At 54.6% G+C, this 20,631-nt stretch overlaps 2 protein-coding genes across 3 annotated transcripts in view; one reads left to right on the forward strand and one right to left on the reverse strand.

Moving 5' to 3' along the window:
* Positions 1 to 93: 93 nt before the first annotated feature.
* TNFRSF18 (tumor necrosis factor receptor superfamily, member 18) lies at positions 94 to 3,449 on the forward strand. 2 transcript variants are annotated; one of them, XM_010850016.1, is made up of 5 exons: positions 94 to 494; positions 1,345 to 1,467; positions 2,369 to 2,456; positions 2,628 to 2,830; positions 2,897 to 3,449. In XM_010850016.1, the coding sequence occupies exons 1-5, from the start codon at positions 341 to 343 to the stop codon at positions 3,019 to 3,021; spliced, it is 693 nt and encodes a 230-aa protein (XP_010848318.1). In that variant the 5' UTR covers positions 94 to 340; the 3' UTR covers positions 3,022 to 3,449. The 2 variants fall into 2 exon arrangements, with proteins under 2 accessions (XP_010848318.1, XP_010848317.1); XM_010850015.1 differs by having other exon boundaries at positions 2,628 to 3,449.
* Positions 3,450 to 8,111: 4,662 nt separating this feature from the next.
* TTLL10 (tubulin tyrosine ligase-like family, member 10) overlaps positions 8,112 to 20,631 on the reverse strand; it is a 19,034-nt gene continuing 6,514 nt past the window's right edge. Inside the window, exons 6-12 of the mRNA XM_010850233.1 lie at positions 19,846 to 19,931; positions 19,334 to 19,505; positions 18,202 to 18,373; positions 17,528 to 17,668; positions 9,274 to 9,390; positions 8,824 to 8,917; positions 8,112 to 8,560 (exon numbers count right to left, since the gene is read on the reverse strand). Of these exons, the coding sequence (XP_010848535.1) occupies positions 8,112 to 8,560; positions 8,824 to 8,917; positions 9,274 to 9,390; positions 17,528 to 17,668; positions 18,202 to 18,373; positions 19,334 to 19,505; positions 19,846 to 19,931 (1,231 nt within the window). The remainder of the gene's footprint in view (positions 8,561 to 8,823; positions 8,918 to 9,273; positions 9,391 to 17,527; positions 17,669 to 18,201; positions 18,374 to 19,333; positions 19,506 to 19,845; positions 19,932 to 20,631) is intronic.

The following is a 20,631-nucleotide window of genomic DNA, read 5'->3' on the forward strand; positions in this document are numbered from 1 at the left end:
AACCCTGAGGACAGTGCGTTTGTTACAAAAGACAAACCGGCACTGACACTTCATCCTAAGCCAGAGCCGGTAGTTCACGTCCGGTGGCTCGTCCTGTGCTCTGGACAGACGTGTGATGACGCGTCCTCGCCGCTGAAGTTTCCAGAGCAGTCTCACTGCCCCAAACCTCCGCCCACGCCTTGGATTTTGAGTCTCAGGGTCTCGGGGGTCCCGCATGGGAACAGTTCCTGGGGCCTGTCTGGGGCGTGGCCGAGGCGGAGCGGCCCGCGGGGCGGGATCTGGGCGTGTCCAGGAGGGCCCTGCTTCCTAAAACCGCGGGGCGCGCGGCCAGGGGGACGCCATGGGGGCGAGGGGCGCGCGAGTGGCCCTGTGCGGTGTTGCGCTGCTCTGCGCGCTGGGCCTGGGCCAGCGACCCCTCAGCGATCTGAGCTGCAGCCCTGGCCAAGTTCTGCATGGGACGGGGACAGACGCACGCTGCTGCCGCTGCGCCCCAGGTAAGGCAGGCGGGAGCCCGTGCGCGGAGGGCGGCAGCGCGGCGAGCCACCCCGTGCTCAGGGCAAGCTTTCTGGGTCCAAAGCCCTGATCCCAGCGCAACCCGGCGGAGGCAGAAGTGGCTTGGGGATTGGGGATTAGGGGTTGGGGGATGGTGGCCGGGAGGTGGGGCAGGGGGTGTGGGAACCTTCCCCAAGACAGGTCAGGGGTCCCAGTGTAGAGGAGGGCTGTCCCTCTTCCTTCTGAGTGGGTAGTGAGCCCTTGGCCATCACTCAGGCTGTTTGGGGTTGCACCCCTCTTTCTGCCAGCTCCCTGCCTCGGACCTGCATATCTGGGTGGGAGAAAAGTGGAATGGGTCAGTTTGGGGACAAATATCCCCCGGAAAACACCCAGGGTGTCACCCTGCCAGGATCTGGGGGGTGGTAAGGGGCTCTTAGAGTTTAGGTCTCAGTGTCATGGACACTGTAGACAGCAGTCGGGGAGGGATGGGCAAGCTGCCTGGAGGGTCCTGGCAGCTGAGGGCCATGCAGGATCGAGAGGGGGCAGGGAGTAGATCTCCCAGGCGACCCCTTTGTCTGTCGGGATGGCTCCTGGTCACACTGAGTCATGGTTACCCTGGGTGAGAGCAGCTTCAGGGCAATGGGGGATGCAGCCAGGCCAGGTGGGTGAAGGAGCTGGGTGCCCAGGAGGGCGGGGCACAGCTGGACCAAGCCAGGGTCCTGCCTCCCAGACAGTACTATGCCCAGCTGAGGTAGCCCTTCCCTGCCCCCCATTTCCCTGGGGACTAAGAGGGGGTGCCCCGGGGAGGGGGCTCCCCCCAGCTGCTGAGAGAGCTGTTTGTTCCCTGCCCAGATGAGGGGACCTGTCCTGAGCCGGACTGCCAGTGTATCCAGCCCGAGTTCCACTGTGGAGACCCCCAGTGTAAGAGCTGCAAGTACTACTCCTGTCCACCTGGCCAGGGAGTGCAGCCTGAGGGTAAGTGGTTGGTGGGGGTGGCCCATGCAGGCCAGGGGCATTGACAGGGCCCAGCCAGAGCTCGTAGCAGCTGGCGTGGAAGAAAGCTTGCAAGTAGGGGTTCGGACACCCTCTGGGCAGATGGGCACCAGTGTGGGGTCTTATGGAACCCTGGCAGGCAGGCAGTTCTCTTGTTCTGGCATCTCAGCCCTTGCTGGAGGCACAGCGCCCACTATGTGTGTGGTTCTCTTGGCCTAGGTGTCTTTGTCCAGAAATGATGCCCTTAGGGCTGGTTGTGAGGAACAGAGGGGTGTCCAGGACTGTCTGGCCCTTAGGCCCTGGCTCAGACTATGTCCAGGTCTATACCCACCCTGACCTTCCAGGCGGAGCCCAGTCTGGAGTTCAGCCCCTTGTCTGGAAAGGGCCTCTCATCCTCTTAGGGAGCTCTTTACCTGGGGGGGCGGGGCCTGTCTGAGCACATGGGGGCTGGGCAGTGAGGGCAGCAGGGGGCTGTGTGAGGTTTTGAGGGCAAGGGAGCCTAGGGGTGACTGGGGCACAGCCTTACCCCAATCTCCAGGGCCCTCACCAGCCTCCTGCTCCCCAGCCTCCTGGAGCAAGTGAAGGCCCAGCCTGGCTCTTGCCAGGCTTCAACCCCACCCCCAGCTCCGCTCCATCATTTGCAAGCAGATCCCTCCCCTCCCCCATATCCCTTCAGGGACCCTCCACTCAGCCCTGAGTCACAGCCTGCCCTGGAAAGGGGCACAATGGGGACCTGATTTATCCCAGGCCCACGTCCTGTGGGCACCAGAGGTTCCTGTCAAATGGATAAGGTCAGGGTGGTGGAGTCCTGCTGGGGACCTGGACCCCAGCAGGATCCCACCCCAGCCACCCCTGCAGCCATTGTATGTCTGTCTGTCTCCAGGCAACTTCAAATTCGGCTTTGAGTGTGTTGACTGTGCCATGGGGACCTTCTCTAGGGGCCATGAGGGCCGCTGCAAACCTTGGGCAGAGTGAGTGCTGGTGGGGCCTTCTGGTGGCGGGGCGGTCCAGGCAGGCTTGAAGGCGGGGCCTCTGCTGTCATTTCTGGTGCAGTGACCCCCAACAGCTCAGAGGACTGCAGCAGTGCGGAGGAGTGCTCGGGTCGCTGAGGGCTGACCGAGGGCTCTGTCCGTGTGTCCCAGCTGCGTCCAGCTTGGGTTTCCCACCCTGTTTCCCGGAAACAAGACGCACAATGCTGTGTGCAGCCTGGGGCTGCCGCCCACTGAACCACCCAGCCCAGTGACCATCGTCATCCTCTCTCTGGCTGCCTGCATCCTGGCCCTGACCGTGACCCAGCTAAGCCTGCACATCTGGCAGCTGAGGAGGCAAAGAATGTGGCCCCCAGGTCAGTTGTGCCTTAGGGAGGGGGGGTCCCCTGCCTGCCTGCCTGCTGATTGCAGCCCCTCTGCAGAGACCCAGCTCCTGGAGGCCCCGCCACCCCCACCTGAGGATGCCTGCAGTTGCCAGTTCCCTGAGGAGGAGCGGGGTGAGCGGCTGTCAGAGAACAAGGGCCGCCAGGAGGACCTGTGGGTGTGAAGTGCAAAGGGTCCGTGCCAGGCCCTCCCTGGAGCTGGCCCAGGCTGGCCCTCAGGAGCAAGGGCTCTGGGCCCCATGGTGGGGCCCCAGCTCTGGGCCCGGCCCTGCTCCCCTCAATGGTGGAAGCAGGTGGGGGATGGTGACCGTGACCAGTGCCCTGGATCATGTCGAAGAGGCGGCAGCTATGGCTGGACCCCGTGGAAGACACAGACGCACAGGGGCTGCCTCCCTCTCTTGCTGTCCCACTGGGGCCGCATCTGTGGGCCCCTGGTTCCCAGGACCGGAGGCTAAGGACCTGGCTACAGGCAGCACTCAATAAACGCTTGTCCAGTGACCTAAGTGGATGTGTGCTGGGGGAGAAGGGATCGGTTCTGGATTCTCCCCCGACCAATGCTCACAGTCCCTTCCTAGCCAAGGTGGGAGTGGGGGTGGGGCTGAAGTGGGACCATTACAGTCCTCAGCACAAGCCCTCAGCTGGGACCACAGGGGAGGCATGTTTTGCTGGACCCCTGCCCTCTGTGCCTCTTGGCTGCCCTGTCCAAACCCATTCTCCGGTGGTTGGCCAGGCAGTTGCTCAGGCAGCCGGGTCCTTGGTGTGTGTCTGGTCTCTGTGCCGTGGGTGCTCCAGACTCTGGTTCTGGGCTGGCTGTATGTCCTGCTGGTCCCTGTGGGGTACCTGCCCTTGGGTCATTGGGCCCCAATCTAGGGCAAGGTAAGTTTCCGCCCACACTTCCTGGTGGATGTGGGCAGCCTCAGAGTAGCCTGGTTCTAGCCCTCTGTCCAAGCCCTCCTGTTGGCCTCCACCACCTCACAGGGCCCTCGCTCCTGGGGCACTGTCCTGGGGTTTTGCCCAATAGAGAAGAGCAGTGTTTTTCAGCCTCTTGACAGCACAACCTCTGGGGAGTCTGATAAGGTCTCCTTGGCACCCAGGGCGTGGCTGGCGGGCCAGTGGAGACAGGTCTTGGCAGCAGCTCTCTCCAGCTGTCAGTACACCTGGCCCCCCTGCTGTCTGTGGCCCCAAGTGTTCTAGCACCATCCCCCTCTCCCCTGCTCACTGTGCCCTCCCCACCCACCTGCATGCTGCCCAGGAGAGCCCCTTGATTCAATGGTCCCCAACCCCACCTAGTTCCAGCGGGGCAGGTGGGCCCAGCTCAGAGCAGGAAGTGGAGGGGAGAGGGGCTCTGCACCCTGCATTCCATCCCTTGTGGGGCACAGCCCGCTTCTGCCTGGAAGGAGGGGCGTGGCCTGCTCGTGACTATTCACACAGGGAGAACAGCCCCCTCAGCCGCTTCTCTCTGCCTGCCCCTCGGGTCCTAGCTCTGGGGGCCCAGGGAGCCAACCAGCTGCCACACCCTTAGGCTCCTCCTCTGCCCCCAAGCCAGATCTCCTGTCCCTCACCAACCCTTGCCCACCTGCCTCCAGGAGGGCCCTCCTCATCGCCGTCACCTGGGTCCCTTGACTGCCCCTCCCCAACCTGTGGGGAAGGGGTCCCCACCCTGGCTCAGCCCCCTGCTGAGGCCAGGAGTCAGGTCCTAGACAGCCTCGCGGGCGGGGAGCGTGTTCCGCTGACTCAGTGCGGAAAGTCCTCGCAGGCGGCTGGTGTGGGAGGAGTGCCCGGAAAGTCAGCCCGTAGGCGGTGGGGTGACGCCAGGTAAGGTGACGTGGAGCAAGCGGGGGATTCCTGCTCCGCAGCGGGCAGGGGACAGGGGGACTTGCCCGGCCCAGCTTTTGGGGGGTGGGCAGTGAGGACGACTCAGGGACCCCCTGCCACCGGACCGGGCCCTCCCTCCATGCTCCTCTCCTCCCTGCAGAGCACCTCTGCCCCACCAGGCCTGCCCACTACTGGTCACCCCAGCTCCCTCTGCTCACTCCCTGTTCTCCCCACTCCTGGACTCATGTCCCTCCCTGGCAGCCTCCTGGGAGCTGATAGCAAGCTAGACCTGAGCTGAACTGAGGCGCCCCAGCTGAAATCCCACAGAGCAGGAAGGGGCATGGAGGGGCTAGGTTGAGAGGAGGCAGGAGGCTCAGGTGGGTTGTCTAGGGCCGGGTGTGCACGGGCTCCCACCAATCAGAGCCCAGTCACTTTCTCAAGGGAAGCCTGAGCAAGTCCAAGTTGGGAGGAGGGAGGCCCTGGGTGGGCCTGGGATGCAGAGCTCAGGGCAGTGGGAGGCACAGGAGACTCAAGAGTGCTGATATGTGGGGAATGGAGGGGGCTGGTGTGTTGAGGGGCTCCCACCCTCTCCCGCTCAGCCCAGTGTGCTGGGATGGGCACAGGTATAGGTCACGAAGCCCAAGAATGACCCGAAGATGAGATTCTGCCCAGGCCAGCTCCAGCCCCTTGCTGCTCCCCCGGGGAAATCAACCCCAACCAGAGAGGCTCTCCAGCTGCTTAGCTCCTCCCCCTCCTCCTCCCCGTCAGGCTCCAGGGTGTGTGTTCAGTCTGATAAGGGCCCAGAGGCCATCCTCTGTTCCCAGAAGTGCTTCCGGCCACAGCAGCATCCCACCCTCGCCTTGCTTGAAAAGGCCCCTGACCCCGGCTTCACTGAGATCTGGACTCAGCCAGTGTGGGACACCCTCCCAAGCGGACAGACACGCCCATAGTGGGCATAGGAAGGGAACTCTTCCTAGACAGCTCCGGATGTCTGCCCTCCCCTGGCCCCAGTCCTCAGGGGGCTGTCCAAAGGCAGGTGGCCCCTGCCTGCCCCCTCACCAATCAGATAGGTCCATGGTGCTAAGTCTGGCCATTCAAGGGCCCTGACCAGGAATCCAGGCCATCATTCCCCCCAATCCCCACCATGGTTTCAGCACCATGGCCACTTCTCTGCAACTGGGCTGAGCTCTGGCTCTGCAGTGGTTTTCAGGGCCCCAAACCCCCACTTCCCAATAAGAAGTGGCCATGCCCTGTGGAGAGGTCTTTCCAGAGACACTGATTTGGGCCATGGCTGTTCTGACCCCTCTATTCGGAGACACGTGGCAGGGAAGAGGGTTTGAGGGGGGCTCCTCTGAGTCCTGTGGGCTCTTTAATGGAAACAGACTCCTGACTGCCAGGGACTGCAGGATCCAGATGGGGGGCAAGCGTGCGGCCATCACCTCTGGGGATGAATGAGCAGCAGGACTACCTCATTTATTGTTACCCAGGTTCTCTGGGTACCAGGGGCCCAAGAGCTGCGGACAGTCCAGGGTTTGGGGTTGCCCAGGGATGTGGGCCCAGTCAGGATGTGCATGTCTCACCCCACCATGGTCCCTGGGGGCCACTGCACCTACTCAGGGCCCAGGGACAATGGAGGCCTCAGACCAGCTTCCCCTCGAGCGTCGGGTCACCTCTGCAGATACTGCCTTGACTGGCCGGGGATCAGCCTTGCTGGAGGAGAGCTGGAGCATCCAGGGGCAGCACTGTTCTACCATGGGCCAAGTCATGAGCCCCAGGACAGCGTGGGCGAAGGCTCTGTGGGCAGGATGTGAGGAAGGGGCAGGAGAGGCCTGGAGGCTGAGACATGGAGTGTAGAGGCCCCTCAGGGGCGACCAGGGGCTGAGCCTGAGGTGACATGGCTGTGCAGTGACCTTCACCCCAGTAAGGAAAGACTGGTACAGACCCTGAAGACACTGATGTGGGTGCGCTCTGCCCACCCAGGGGGCCACCTCTCCCTGATGGAGACTGGTTTTCACTCTCCCCAGCCTCGGGGTGCAGAGCTGGCCATCAGGCTGCAGAAGTGGCAGTGCTGAGCTTGATGCTTCATGGAGAGCCCACCAGACACACTGGTGGGGGGGAAGGTGCACTCAGGGCTCCTGGATCCTTGTCATATGGTGACAAGTGTGCTTCTGCCCTGGTGACCCTACACTCCTGGCCACAGCAGCAGGACGAGGAGGGAGTGCAGTGTTGGGGATGCGTGGGTGAGCTGTAAGTGACAGGGCAGGTCGGTCCTGGCCTGGGCCCTCACTGGCTCTGTGACCCGGGAGGACTGTCTCTACCTCTCTGAGCCCCAGGTTTCATTTGGCTCTTCTCTCCCTGACTCCCTGACTGACTGCACATCTCCGTGGACTGGCCGGTGGCTCCATGGCCCACGCTGCCCTCTAGCGTGCTCTGGCCCTTGCACCCCTGGGAAAGGAGGGGGAGGGGCAATGGGGGAGGGGAAGACAAGCCCCATTGCCCCTTAGGTCCCACCCGCACTCCAATGCAGATCAGAACAATGGTCCCAGCAGCCCCTTCCACCTGTGGTGGAGCCCACTGGGGTCATGAGTGAGAGTTGGCAGGACAGGAGGAGGGCACGTGACTGATGGGAGAGGTGAGGGTGGGGTATGTGAAAGGCAGCGCAGGAGGAGGGGTGCCAGCTGCAGTGGGCCTAGGGGTGGGTCTGGACTGGGGTCGGTGTGGGATGGTGGGTGTGGAGAGGGGATTATGGCTGGTCCAGGATGCTTGGTGGTAGCGGGTTTCTCCCAGTAGCCTCGGGGTTGGGGCCACAAGGAACATGGGGACATGCTGGCTCGGCACACCCCTCAGGGCTCCGTCCTGCATGACCACGCACCCGCTGCCCACAGTCTGGGTCCTTGGGGCCTCGCAATGCTCTCTGCCTGCTGTATAGCTCCCACCGTGGCACCATTGGGGAGCTCAGGGCCCTGGTGCTCTGAAGCCTCAGAAAGGAGCTGAGCCTGGGCAGGGTGGGGCCTGGTGTGAAGAACCGCTCCTGTGGGGATCTGGAGGGGGCTGTGGGGACCCAGACCCTTGCCTGGGAGACACTGGCTGCCTTTCCCAGGGACCGCAGACTAGGCAGCAGGGGTAGGTGACACGTGAGGCTGCAGGGACCCAGGGTCTTGATGGAGGCAGGCTATAGGTGATGCGTGGGGGCCCAGAAACTGGAGAGCGTCACCGGATGGAAGCAGCCCATGATGGGCAAAGTCAGGGGTTCGGATTCAGCGGCTCATCCCTCCACCACCATGTTCCCCCAGGAACGGGTCCCAGCAGTGAAGTAGCGGCTCGAAGGGTTCAGGGAGGCTGCCAGCGGGGGTCTTGGGGCCGGGTGTGCGGGGCAGAGGCCGCGCTTGTAACAAAGTAGCTTTTATAGGTCCCTGGGAGAGCGCCGGTAGCCCGCCCGCTAGGAGCCGCGATGGCCCGCGTTCTTGCGCTCCTCTTCTGCCGGCCCCGGGGAAAGCTCGCGTACCTGGTCCGCGTCGCCCACTCGCGGCTGCCCACCGCCCTGGGCCTCGGGGTCTCCACTCAGGGCGCCGTCGGGGGCGGGGACGGGAGGCCGGGGGCGCCGCTGCGCGGAGGAAGGCCGCACTGGCGCGCCGCCGAGGCCCCGGTGTGGCGCGGGCCTGCGCGCGCCCGGCCGGTCGGTGGCGCGGAGCAGAGGTGGCTCGAGGGGCGCGGCGTCGCAGGTGGGCCGAAGTGGGGGCAGCGGCGGGCGGGGGACGTTGCGGGAGCCCCCCAGGCACGGCCACAGGTCCGTCTCCCCGTTATGCAGGAGCACGAAGCGGCGCTGGGACAGCAGCGGTAGCATCTTCTCGCTGCGTAGGCTCTTCTGGAAGGTCTCCAGCGCCAGGTCTGGGGAGGAGTCGGGGGTGAGCTGGACGCGGAGCCGGGAAGGGCGGTGCGGGGGAAGGGGGACCTCCCACCCCGTCTGGAGGTGACAGGGTGGTGAGGGGTGGGATGGCACCACACTGGCAGGGAGATGGGGGCATGAGCAGAGGCTGGGGTTGCCACGCAGCCCTCGGGGTGCTGGAGAACTGGGTTTGTGGGCGTCTGAACTTGCAAAGAGCATGTGCAGGCAGAGGGGGACAGTTTGAGGGTCCTGGGGGGTGGCTCACCCAGGGTCTCCATGACCACGCCAGGAATCACTTCTTTCAGGACTTCACAGTTGGTGTGCAGGGCGGGGTTGGAGTTCATTTCCAGCAGCCACACCTGGGCCCAACACTGCTCAGCATCCCGCCCCACCTACCACTTGGCCAGGAGAAGGCTGAGACCCTGGTCCCCATTAAGCCACGTGACCATGAGGTCACTTCTTTTCCATGACCTCACTCCCCCAATTGCCCAAGGTGCTGAGACTCTTGAGGGTCTGAGAGTCTGCCTTAGAAGTCACCCTAGCTGTAGGAGGAGTGAACCATAATTATGGACACATCACCTCCAGGGCTAGGGAGGGTGCCTGACTGCCCACCCCAGGGGCCTGCCTGAGTGGTCAGGTGTGCACAGAAGGCCACTGCCTCCTGCACCTGCCTGCCAGCCCCCCGCCCCCCCGTCCCGGAAAGCCTCAGCAGCACCTTGAAATTTTCATCGATCAAGAAGTCACAGCCGATGAGGTCAAAGTAGCCCAGCTTGCATTCCAGCTTGGCTTTGACAGCCAGGAAGCAGTGGGCCATGATCTGCTGCATCCGCTTCTGTAGGTGGGGCGGGGTAGGGGGGATAGGACGTCACCTGTGGGCCTTGATTACACCCTCCAGGCCTGAGCAGCCACTGCCCATCCCTCACCTGTGCTCCCACCATGCCCATACTGTCACATTTTCAGGGTCACAGGCTCACAGCCAGAAACTCCTTCACTCTCATTTTATTCATCTAACAAACGTATGGCCCTCCTATTGTGTGACAGGTACTGGTGTGGCAGGAGAGTGGAGAGAGCTTCCGAGGAGTCTCTGCCCTTGAGCAGTTCACTCATAGGAGAGACACAAAAAACTTGATGTGTAAATCATTATGCGCTTTGTATGGTGGACAAAGCCACACATGCTAAACAGGAGAAGCTAAAGCAGGGTGAGAGGTGGGGGGTTCGGGGTGGTGTGGAAAGGGGTATGATCCAGGTGGGCCTCATTGAGAAGAGAGTGAGTAACAGGTGAAGATGAAAGGGGGGAGCTGGGGATGGGACACCTGGCGGGAGCAACAGCTGTAAGTTCGAGCATGCCCAAGGTGTCAGAGGACCAGGGTGATGCTGCTGTGGCTGGAGCAAGCTAGAGAGCAGCAGGATGAGACCAGAGTGGCACCAGTCACTTCTCAGGGCATGGGAAGACCTTGTCTTTCACCCTGAGATCAGAGCTGTGGAGGGTGGTGCACAGGAGGGCGTATCTGACCTGTGCCCTCACAGGGTCCTCTGGCTGCTATGCTGAGAGAGACTGAAGGGGCCTGTTGCAAGGATCTAGGTGAGAAATATGCTGGCTTGTAGAAGCTGAGGTGGTGGGATAGATGCTGGGTCTATATTGGGGTAAAGCCAATGCAACTGATGAAAGGATGTGAGCTGTTAAACAAGAATAAGGGCTGTCCCTAGACGTTTGGTCTGAGACTCTGGGAGGATGGAGCCCTCATCAATCGAGAAGGAGAGTAGGCCCTGGAGGCTGAGACCTCTGTGAGCTTGCAGACAGGGTGCTGATAGGCTTTGGTTCAAGATCAGGGGAGTGGTCAGGGTCCATGTTTAACGTAGAATCTTAAGCATATAGATGGAATTTAAAGTCAGGGGATGTCTGAGAAGGAGAAATGTCATATGATATCCCTTATATAAGCAATGATACAGATGAACTTACAAAACAGAAAGAGACCCACAGACTTAGAGAACAAACTTATGGTTGCTGGTGGAATGGATGGGGGAAGGGATAGTTAGGGAGTTTGGGATGGTCATGTACATTCTGTTATATTTAAAATGGAAAACCAACAAGGACCTATTGTATAGCACAAAGAACTCTGCCCAATATTATGTGGCAGCATGGATGGGAGGTGAGTTTGGGGGAGAATGGATAAATATAGAGATACAGCTGAATTCCTTTGTTATTCACCGGAAACTACCACACCATTGTTTGTTAATTGGCTTTATCCCAATACAAAATAAGTTAAAAAAAAAAAAAGTCAGGTGGTATCTGATAAAGACAAAGCGTAGATAAGAGCAGGTAAAGAGTAGAGCCAGGCTGGACGCTGGGCTCCAGAGAGCCGTGGTGGCAGCCCAGGGACCCGCATGGGGGCTAAGAGGAAGTGAGCAAGGTCCTGGAAGCTGTGGGGAGTGAGGGGCTATGTCTGAAGTTGGCTGACAGGTCAAGGAGAAGAGGACCAGGGCTGACCCCTGAGTTTGACAACATGGAGGTCACTCTGGTGAGCGTTTCAGTGAGACAACAGGGAGAAGCCTTGCTGAGCAGGATCAAGAGAGATGAGAGCATCACAAAATGGGCAGAAGAAGGGGTCCAGAGATAAGCCATTCCATAAAAACAACCAAAATGGGCCAAATTTGTCAAAATTAACCTTCTTAGAATGCTGGAAATTAACCAAAAGCATTCAGCAACCTGAAGAGTGTTTATTCAAATAGAATCTTGAATCTTGGTAGGAACAGCAAGATTTGTAGTATTTTAACCTGCTCTAGTATTATTCCCTGCATCCCAGCTCAATGCCTTGAAAAAAGCCTACATTCTTGGTACTGGAGATAGCAGGATTAATCTGTTTGGCAGAGAAGTGTAGTCATTTGTTGTGATGTCTGATGTTTCCTAGGAAGACCTCACTTGAACTAAAGGAAAATACAGGAACAATGTCTTACCAAATAGAGAATATCGGTGAAGAGACAAATTATAAATGAGAGCTGAACAGAAATTCTGGAGTTGAAAAGCATAATAATTGAACAAGACATTTGAGTTGTTTAAAGATAGATCAGTTGAGATTATCCAGTCTAAGGAACAGAAAGTCAAAGGAAAGAAGAAAAATGAAGTCACAGAGATCTATGGAAGGAGATCTAGAAAGAGAGTAAAGAAGAGGCAGGAAGAATATTTAAAGAAATAATGGTAGTAGGACTTCTCAAATTTGATGAAAAAGAATTTACACATTTGAGGCCAATGAGCTCCAGGTAGGATAAGCTCAAAAATCATATTGTAACCAAACTTTTAAAAGACAAAGACAAACAGAGAATGTTGAAATCAGCAAAGAGAAGTGACGTATCATAAGGGCTTCTCAATAAGACCAACAACCAATTTCCCATTAAAAACCATGGAGTCCAGAAGGCAGTGGGTTGACATATTCAAAATACTGAAAGAAAAATTGAACTGTCAACCAAGAATTGTATATACAGCAAAATTATCCTTCAGAAATAAAAAAGAAATTAAGACATTCTCAAATTTAAAGAACAGATTATCAGTAGTAGAACATTTCTACAGTCCTTCAGACTGAAATGAGAGGACACTAGACAATAATTTGAATTCATGTTAAGAAATTAAGAGCATCCATGAAATAATTACATCAGTTCAGTTCAGTTGCTCAGTTGTGTCCCACTCTGCAACTCCATGGACTGCACGCAGCGTGCCAGGCTTCTCTGTCCATCACCAACTACTGGAGCTTGCTCAAACTCATGTCCATCAAGTCAGTGATGCCATCCAACCATCTTATCCTCCGTTGTCCCCTTCTCCTCCTGCCTTCAATCTTTCCCAGCATCAGTGTCTTTTCCGATGAGTCCGTTCTTCGCATCAGGTGGCCAAAGTGTTGGAGGTGCAGCTTCAGCCTCAGTCCTTCCAATGAATATTCAGGACTGATTTCCTTTAGGATTGACTAGTTGGATCTCCTTGCAGTCCAAGGGACTCTGAAGAGTCTTCTCCAACACCACAGTTCAAAAGCATCAATTCTGTGGTGCTCAGCTTTCTTTATGGTCCAACTCTCACATCCATACACTACTGGCAAAACCATAGCTTTGACTAGATGGACCTTTGTCAGCAAAGTAATGTCTCTCCTCTTTAACATACTGTCTAGTTTGGTCATAGCTTTTCTTCCAAGGAGCAAGTGTCTTTTAATTTCATGGCTGCAGTCACCATCTGCAGTGATTTTGGAGCCCAAGAAAATAAAGTCTGTCACTGTTTCCATTGTTTTCTAAGTAACTACATAGTTAAATATAAAAGACACTATACATTCATTTTTTGGTAATTGCCTTTTTCCTTCTGTTTTATTTAAAAGACAATTGCATAAAGCAATAACTATGAATCTATGCTGATGGACACACAATTTAAGGAGTTGTAATTTGTGACAGTAACAGCATAAATGAAGAGATAGAGCTATACAGGAAAAATTTTCTTAAAAACCACTATTGACATTAACTTGGTTTGAATCCAAACTAGATAGTTTTAAATTAAGATGTTAATGGTAATTCCAAGGGCAGCAATAAGAAAATAACTCAAAAATGTATAGTAAAAGAAATACTAGAAATGGTACACTAGAAAATATTTAACACAAAAGTAGGCAATAATGGAGAAACCAACAAAAAGATATAAGATATATAGAAAATAGCAAAAGAGCAGATACAAATCCTAACTTATCAGTAATTAAATTAAATGTAAATGGATTAAGCTCTCCAATAAAAGACAAAGATTGGCAGAATGCATCCCCCCCCACCTCCCATATGCTTTCTATGAGACTCACTTTAGATTCAAAGACAAAGATAGGTTGAAAGTCAAAGAATAAAAAAAGATATATCAGGCAAAAAGTAACCAAAAGAGAGCTGGAACATCTGTACAAATATCAGAGAAAATAGAGTTTAAGATGAAAATTGAAGACATTAAAAAAAAGAGAATATTTTCTAATGATAAATCAAGAATATGTAATAATTATACATGCACCTAACAACAGAGCCTAAAAATAGATGAAGCAAAAACTGTCAGAACTGAAAGAAATAGACAATTCAATAATAATAGTTGGAGACTTCATTATGCCATTTTCAATGATAGAACAGCTATACAGAAGATCAATAAGTAAATACAAGACTTGAGCAACACTATAAATCACCTACCTTGAAGTATATCTATAGAACACTCCACTCAACAGCAGACTACACGTTCTTCTCCAGTGTGCATGCAATATTTTTTAGGATAGACAGTATGTTGAAACATAAAGTAGGGGCTTCACTGGTGGTCCAGTGGTTAAGAATCCATCTGCCAAAGCAGAGGACTTGGATTTGATCTCTGGACCAGGAAGATCCCACATGCCAAGGGGCAACTAAATCTATACACCACAGCTACTGAGTCTGTGCTCTAGAGCCTGTACTCTGCAACAAGAGAAGCCGCCCCAATGAGAAGCTTGTGCATCACAACAAAGAGCAGCCCCCACTCGCTGCAAGTAGAGAAAGTCCCCACTCAGCAACAAAGACTCAGTGCAGCCAAAACAAAAAACATGAAACAAGTTTCAATACTTTTTAAAGGGTTGAAATCATGCAAAATATGTTTTCTGACCACAATGGAATGAAATTAGAAATCAATAAGAGAAAGAAAATTAGAAAATTCACAAATGTGTGGAAGATAACACTCTTAAGCAACAAATGAAAGCAGAATGCACAAAATCTTTTGGGATGCAATAAAAGCAGTGCTCAGAGGGAAATTTATGACTGTGAATGCCTACATTAAACAGGAAGAAAGATCTCAAATCAAATCAATAACCCAATCTTCAACCCTAAGAAAAAAAAAGAAAACTAAACCCAAGCAAGTAGAAGGAAGAAAATAATAAAAATTAGAGTGGATATAAGTGGAATTACAGAATAGAAAGCAATAGAGAAAATCAATGAAACCAAAAGCTGGCTCTTTGAAAAAATCAACAAAACTGACAAACCCTTAGCTAAACTGACCAAGAAAAAGAGGAAAGAAGACTTAAATTACTAAAATCCAGAAAGAAAGACCTTGGGGGTTTCCTGGTGGTCCAGTGGTTAAGACTCTGTGCTGCCAGTGCAGGGGGCATGGGTTTGATACCTGGCCCTGGTGGCTCAGACAGTAGTCTGCCCACAATGTAGGAGACCCAGGTTTCATCCCTGGCTCGGAAAGATCCCCTGGAGAAAGAAATGGCAACCTACTCCAGTATTCTTGCCTGGAAAATTCCATGGACAGAGGAGCCTGGTGGGCTACAGTCCTTGGGGTTGGGAAGAGCTGGACATGAGTGAGTGACTAACACTTTCACTTTCAATGTCAGGGAACTATGGTACGGTATGCCATGTGGTGTGGCCAAAAGAGTAAAAGAAAAAAAATTTTTTTTAAAGAAAGACTTTACATAAAGATGAAAATGATTATGAAAAGGATTATAATTGTTCATAAAATACCACGAGTGACCTATATTCCAAACAAATTAGGTAACTTAGAAGAAATGGAAAAATTCCTAGAAAGACAAACTGATAAACTTGACCCGAGAAGAAATAGATAATCTTAGTTACCGCTAACAAATAAAGGTTGAGTTAGTAATAATAATAAAAATAATCCTTCCCACAAAAAAGTCCACAATAAGGTGGCCTCACTGGTGAATTCTTCCAAATATTTAAGGGCTCCCTGGTGGCTCAGATGGTAAAGAATCTGCCGGTAAAGCAAGAGACCTGGGTTTGATCCTTGGGTTAGGAATATCTCCTGGAGAAGAGGATGGCTACTAACTCCAGTATTCTTGCCTGGAGAATTCCACGGGCAGAGGATCTTGATGGGCTACAGTCCATGGGATTGCAAAGAGTCAGACACAACTCAGTAACTAACACAGCTGGCTTCATAAACTACAAATATAGAATAGAAGGGAACATGTTCAAAACCAAATCGACAATAATGCTGTGGACCAATATTGCTTATGAGGGTACACACAAATACTAAACGAAGTACTCGGAAACCCAATTCAGGAGCATATGTAAAGCACAGTATGCTATGTCTGAGTGAGATCTATGCCAGAAATGCAAGAATGATTCAGTCAACACATGAGGGACTTCTCTGGAAGTCCAGTGGTTAAGACTCCCAAGTTTCCAATGCTGGGGGCATGGGTTTGATCCTTTGTCGGGGAAGTAGGATTCCCCTGTGCCTCATAGCATAGCATCCCACCCTCCTCAAAAACAGAGAAAGAGAATGAAGCTACAGCAACTCAAACAGTATGGTGCTGGCTTAAAGACAGACATACACATCAATAAAATAGAATTAAGAGTCTGGAAATAAACATATATATCTGGTCAATTGATTTTCAAAAATTTGCCAAGAACAGTCTGACAGATGGTCCTGGGACAATGGAGTAGCTACACACAAGAGACTGAAGCTGGACACTTACCTCACACCATACACAATAATTAACTCAGAGTTAAAACATAGGACTTTTAGAAGAAGCCACAGATGTATCTTTACAACTTGGATTTGGCAGTGGATTCTTAAATATGACACCAAAGCATGAATAACCAAAGAAAAATAGATAAATTGCACTTCACAAAAATTTAAAACTTTAGTGCAAAAAAGGACCTTATCAGGAATCCCCTGGTGGTCTGGTGGTTGGGATTCTGTACTTCTGTTGCAGAGGGCATGGGTTCAACCCTTGGTTTGGGAACTAAGATCCTGCAAGTTGTGAAACAAATGAAAAAGGACATTATCAAGAAAGTGAAAAGAGAACTCACAGGAGAAAATATTTTCAAATCACAACCTGATAAGGGTCTAGCAATCAATATATAAAGAGCTCTACAGCCCAACAGGGACTCCCCAGGTGGTGCTAGTGGTAAAGAATCTGCCTGCCAATGCAGAAGATGCAAAAGATATGGGTTTGATCCCTCAGTCAGGAAGATCCCTTGGAGGAGGGCACAGCAACCCACTCCAGTATTCTTGCCTGGAGAATCCCATGGACAGAGGACCCTGGTGGGCTACAGTCCATAGGGTCGCAAAAAGTCAGATACGACTGAAGTGACTAGGCAAGCATGCGTGCACAGCCTAACAAAGAAAGAGTGGACAACGGAGGTAAGAGAAAGTTTTCTAAAGAAGATACAGAAATGGCTAAGTACATGAAAAGATGCTCAATATCATTATCATTAGAAAAATGCAAATCAACCCCTTAATGACATAATACTCCTTTATACCCACCGGACAACTATTAAAAAAAGATAGTAAGTATGGGCAAGGATACAGAGAAACTGGAACCATCAGACATTGCTGGTGGGGGTGGGAGCAATTGCAGCCACTGTGGAAAATGTTGGCAGTTCCTCAACGACCATGCAATTCCCTTCCTAGACCTGTATCCAAGAGCCCTGAAATACCTGTTCATGTATGTGATTATGATTGACAAAAAGTAAAAACAACCCAAATGTCTATCAACTGATGAACGTTTATCCAAACAAATCATGGTCCATTTACACAATGAAATATTATTCAGTCATAAAAAGGAACGAAATGAATCTTGAAGATGTTATGCTCAGTGAAAGAAGCCAGGAAAACCCACATGTTGCGTGATCCCATTGATGTGACATGTCCAGAACAGGGAGATGCGTGAGGACAGAGAGTGGACTAGTGGTTGCCAGGGGCTGGGGAGGGCAGTGGGAGATGACAGTGTTCTGGAACCAGAGGGTGGTGATCATCGTTCAACTCTATGAATACACTAGAAACCACTGAACTGTGCAGTTTCACAGGGTGACCTTTGTTTTGCGTGAATGATCCGTTTGAGAAAGCGAAAGGAGAGGACTCCTAGAGCCAACTGCTGTGGGCACACCCAGAGACAGCCCCGCCCAGGGACCTGCCTGTGGCCCAGCACTCCCCACCCAGTCAGTCCTGACCCGCATCCCCCTCCCGTCGCCGAGTGGGCGGGGCACACACAAACCGTGAAGGTGGTGAAGACCCAGTCTCGGGGGAGGCCCCTGGTCTTGTGGAACTTGTCATTGATGTAACGGTTGAGGTGCTCCATGCTCCACACCGTGTCCTCCTTGAGCAGCACATACAGGGGACTCTTCTTCTGCATAAACTGGGGGGGAAGGGCAGCACCTGGAGGCCTGTCCCCCATGGAGGCCCCGACGGAGAGCATCACCCTGATGCTGCCATACCCCCACAGGGGGCCTGCTTCTCCTAGACTCCCTGGGCTGGCCCTGCCACCTGAGACCCTCCCCCAGCAACTCCTACCCTTGAGAAGCCCCCCCAGATCCCCCTGGGGGGCCGCTGCCCAGACACATCCCATTGATATCCTTCCTAGGAGACTGCTGCCCTTAGCATCTCTGCACTGAGGTCCTCACCAAGACCCCCATCCTCTGCTCCCACCCCTAGGGTGCCTGATCCACACCCAGAGATGCCTGATCCATACCCAGAGGGAGACAAGCTGGGGTGGGGGGTGGTGCACGGCTCTCAGTTATTTCACAGGGTGCCCGCTGTGGCTGAAGGTGAGAGGCATTGCTGACTGCAGGCAGGGCCACCTCCAAGCCTGGGCTGTGTCTACAGCTGGGTTCTTGTCTACATTCTTGAACAGCGATTTTGTCCAAGGCTGCATCTGTACAGCGCATTTACCTGGTTGGTTAAATGGCCACTGAGGTCACTGGAATGGGGATCATAAAGGCCGAGGGTGAGGCGAGCATAGCCGTGGCCGAAGAAGACCATGTAGGGCATGGCGCAGGCGATGAGCAGGTAGGAGCGCACATCAAACTTCTTCCCGTCCAGCAGCAGCGGGTTCTTGATGTATCTGGGGAGGTGTGGTCAGCCTGGCCCAGGCCCCCACCTGGACCTCTTAGTTCCCCAGCACCCCTGCCACCTGCCTCAGCTGTGAGCTCTGGGTCCCCTATTCCAGTTGAGTGTAATGTCCCCTCGTCAGGGAACATTTCTGAGCCTGAACAGGTCAGGGAACTGGGGAGGAGGGCCTGGCTCCTAGAGCTCAGTCTGCCGGTGTATGACTGGGGTACCTCAGGGCACAGCTCTTGTTAGGAGTTGGGGAGACAGAAGCTTGTTGGCCCCCATGGTCAGGGAAGACTGTCTGGAGGAGGAGGCAGCGATGACCTTGGGCCTTAAAGGGCAGGTGCTTTTGGAGCGACAAGGAGGGATATCCCAGTGGAGCGCACTGAGGTCTGGAGACCCAGAGGCTGGAAGCGCTGCTTATGGTGACTGACAGCAGTTGTGGCAGAAATGAGGTCCCGCTGGTGGAGAGGGAAGTCCAAAGGGAATTTTCTGAGGCTGGACTGTGCCCCTGGTGTGAGGCTGAGGGTCTGGACCTCACCCAGAGGCAGAGGGAGCCCGGGAGGGGGGTCAGCTCTGCCCGAGGGCCTGAAGGCTGCAGCTGGCTGAGGGGAAATGGGGGAGAGGCTGGGGGAGAGGCTGGGCTTACTGCAGGTCAGTGTGCAGGACCCAGGTCAGGGCACAGCTGACCGAGCGCCCCCTGCTCCTCACTGAACAGGAGCCTGTGGTGTGTGTTGTGGGGGGTGGTGTGTGCAGGACATTTCCTTCCAGCCCTGACAGCAGGAGAAACCCCACCGTTCCTAGCTACACAGAGGCCCAGTGTGGGGCACTGAACCTTCCACTTCGAAGAACTCCTCTGTGGGCCCCGCGACCCCCACGGACCCTCACAGGCACCAGCGGGTCAGCCCGGGTCAGCCCCACCCGGGGTCAGCTCCACCCAATCAACGCCCCTCGTGGGGCCCATGAGCAAAACCTCTGCACGACCCGCGCCTGGGGCGCCCGGAATGGCATCTTGCGGTAGATGGGGTCATCCTCGATGCTCTGGGTCTTGGCCTGGAGGGTGGTGACTTCCTCCTGGTTCCGGAGCAGAAAGATGCCTTTGCCCTGGTTGGAGGCTGTGGGCTTGCAGATCCACATTTGGGTTTCTGCAGAGAGAGCCATCTGAGCCTGCGGGCCAGATCTTGCCCTGCCCCACCCCTCCCAGCCCTGACTGCTCTCCCAGTCACAGCCCTGCCTACACTCCTTCTAGCCATGGCCTGGAGCCTGCCAAGCCTTAACCTCCACTAAGGTCCACCATGACACCTCCCTGGCATCACCTTAGTACTAGCCCTGTCCTCACCCAGGTTGGCTCCACCCTTCCCCTTCCTGACCATGCCCCCACCTCAATCTCGCCAGGACCTTGGCCCTGCCCTAATCACACTGCCGCCTTGGTCTAGCCCTGCACCGGTCTCCCCAGAGTGGGCCTGGCGTCCAGTGACTTCTCACCATCAAAGAGGGTGAAGAAAGCCTCTCTCTCGTCCCTGATGTCCAGACGGTAGGTCTCTGGGAAAAAGTCTTCCATTTTCAGGACTCTGGGGAAGCAGGGGGTGGGGAAGTCACTGGGAGGGTTGTCCCCTCCCCCGAGCTTGGCTGACCATTCCAGGGGCCTGATCTGGGGGTGGGGGGGTGGTTGGAGGGAGAGTTTCCAGTGGGGCTGGGCTCCAGGGACCCCTGCAGCCTCTGGCGTCGTCTAACACATATCTGCCACCCCAGCTCTCCCCTCTGCAGAATCTTTTCACCTTCTGTTCCCTAGCCAACTCAGGCACACCTGGCTTCTCTGCAGTCTGCCTCACCTGCCTCCGACCCTTCCCACCTCCCAGCTCTTAGGCCTTCGGGAGTGGTCAGTTCAGAGCTGGGTCTCCAGGCCAGGACAGTGACCAGCTTGCAGTGAGTGGTCGGCACAGATCCCCGGCCTGGGATACCCTTCAGCCCTTACATGGACCTCCAGGCCGACCTTCAGTTTAGGGCAGAGTGGCTGAGTGCGTCTACCTCTATGGCCCCAGATGTCCTGAGCTGGTCCACAGGAGCTGTTCCAGGGCGGGTATCATGTCCTTTCCAGATCTGCACCCCAGGGGGACACAGGACCTGGCCTGAGTGGCTTCTCCGTGTGTGAGAATGGGTGGGAGTCATGGGGGTAGCCTGGTGGTGTGTGGTGTGGTGGACAGGACAGATGCCTACAGGGCGATGGTCCAGGGCTGCTGACAGAAATGGTGGAGGCGGACAGCTGGACAT

The sequence above is a fragment of the Bison bison genome, unplaced genomic scaffold (genome assembly GCF_000754665.1).
Source record: "Bison bison bison isolate TAMUID 2011002044 unplaced genomic scaffold, Bison_UMD1.0 scf7180017864289, whole genome shotgun sequence".
NCBI classification, from domain to species: Eukaryota; Metazoa; Chordata; class Mammalia; order Artiodactyla; family Bovidae; genus Bison; species Bison bison.

Coding starts and splice junctions, on each gene's coding strand:
- TNFRSF18 (XM_010850015.1), top strand. CDS start 341: ATGGGGGCGAGGGGCGCGCGAGTGGCCCTGTGCGGTGTTGCGCTGCTC. Junction 1,468..2,368: donor CCAGGGAGTGCAGCCTGAGG/GTAAGTGGTTGG, acceptor GTCTGTCTCCAG/GCAACTTCAAATTCGGCTTT. Junction 2,457..2,627: donor CGCTGCAAACCTTGGGCAGA/GTGAGTGCTGGT, acceptor CGTGTGTCCCAG/CTGCGTCCAGCTTGGGTTTC.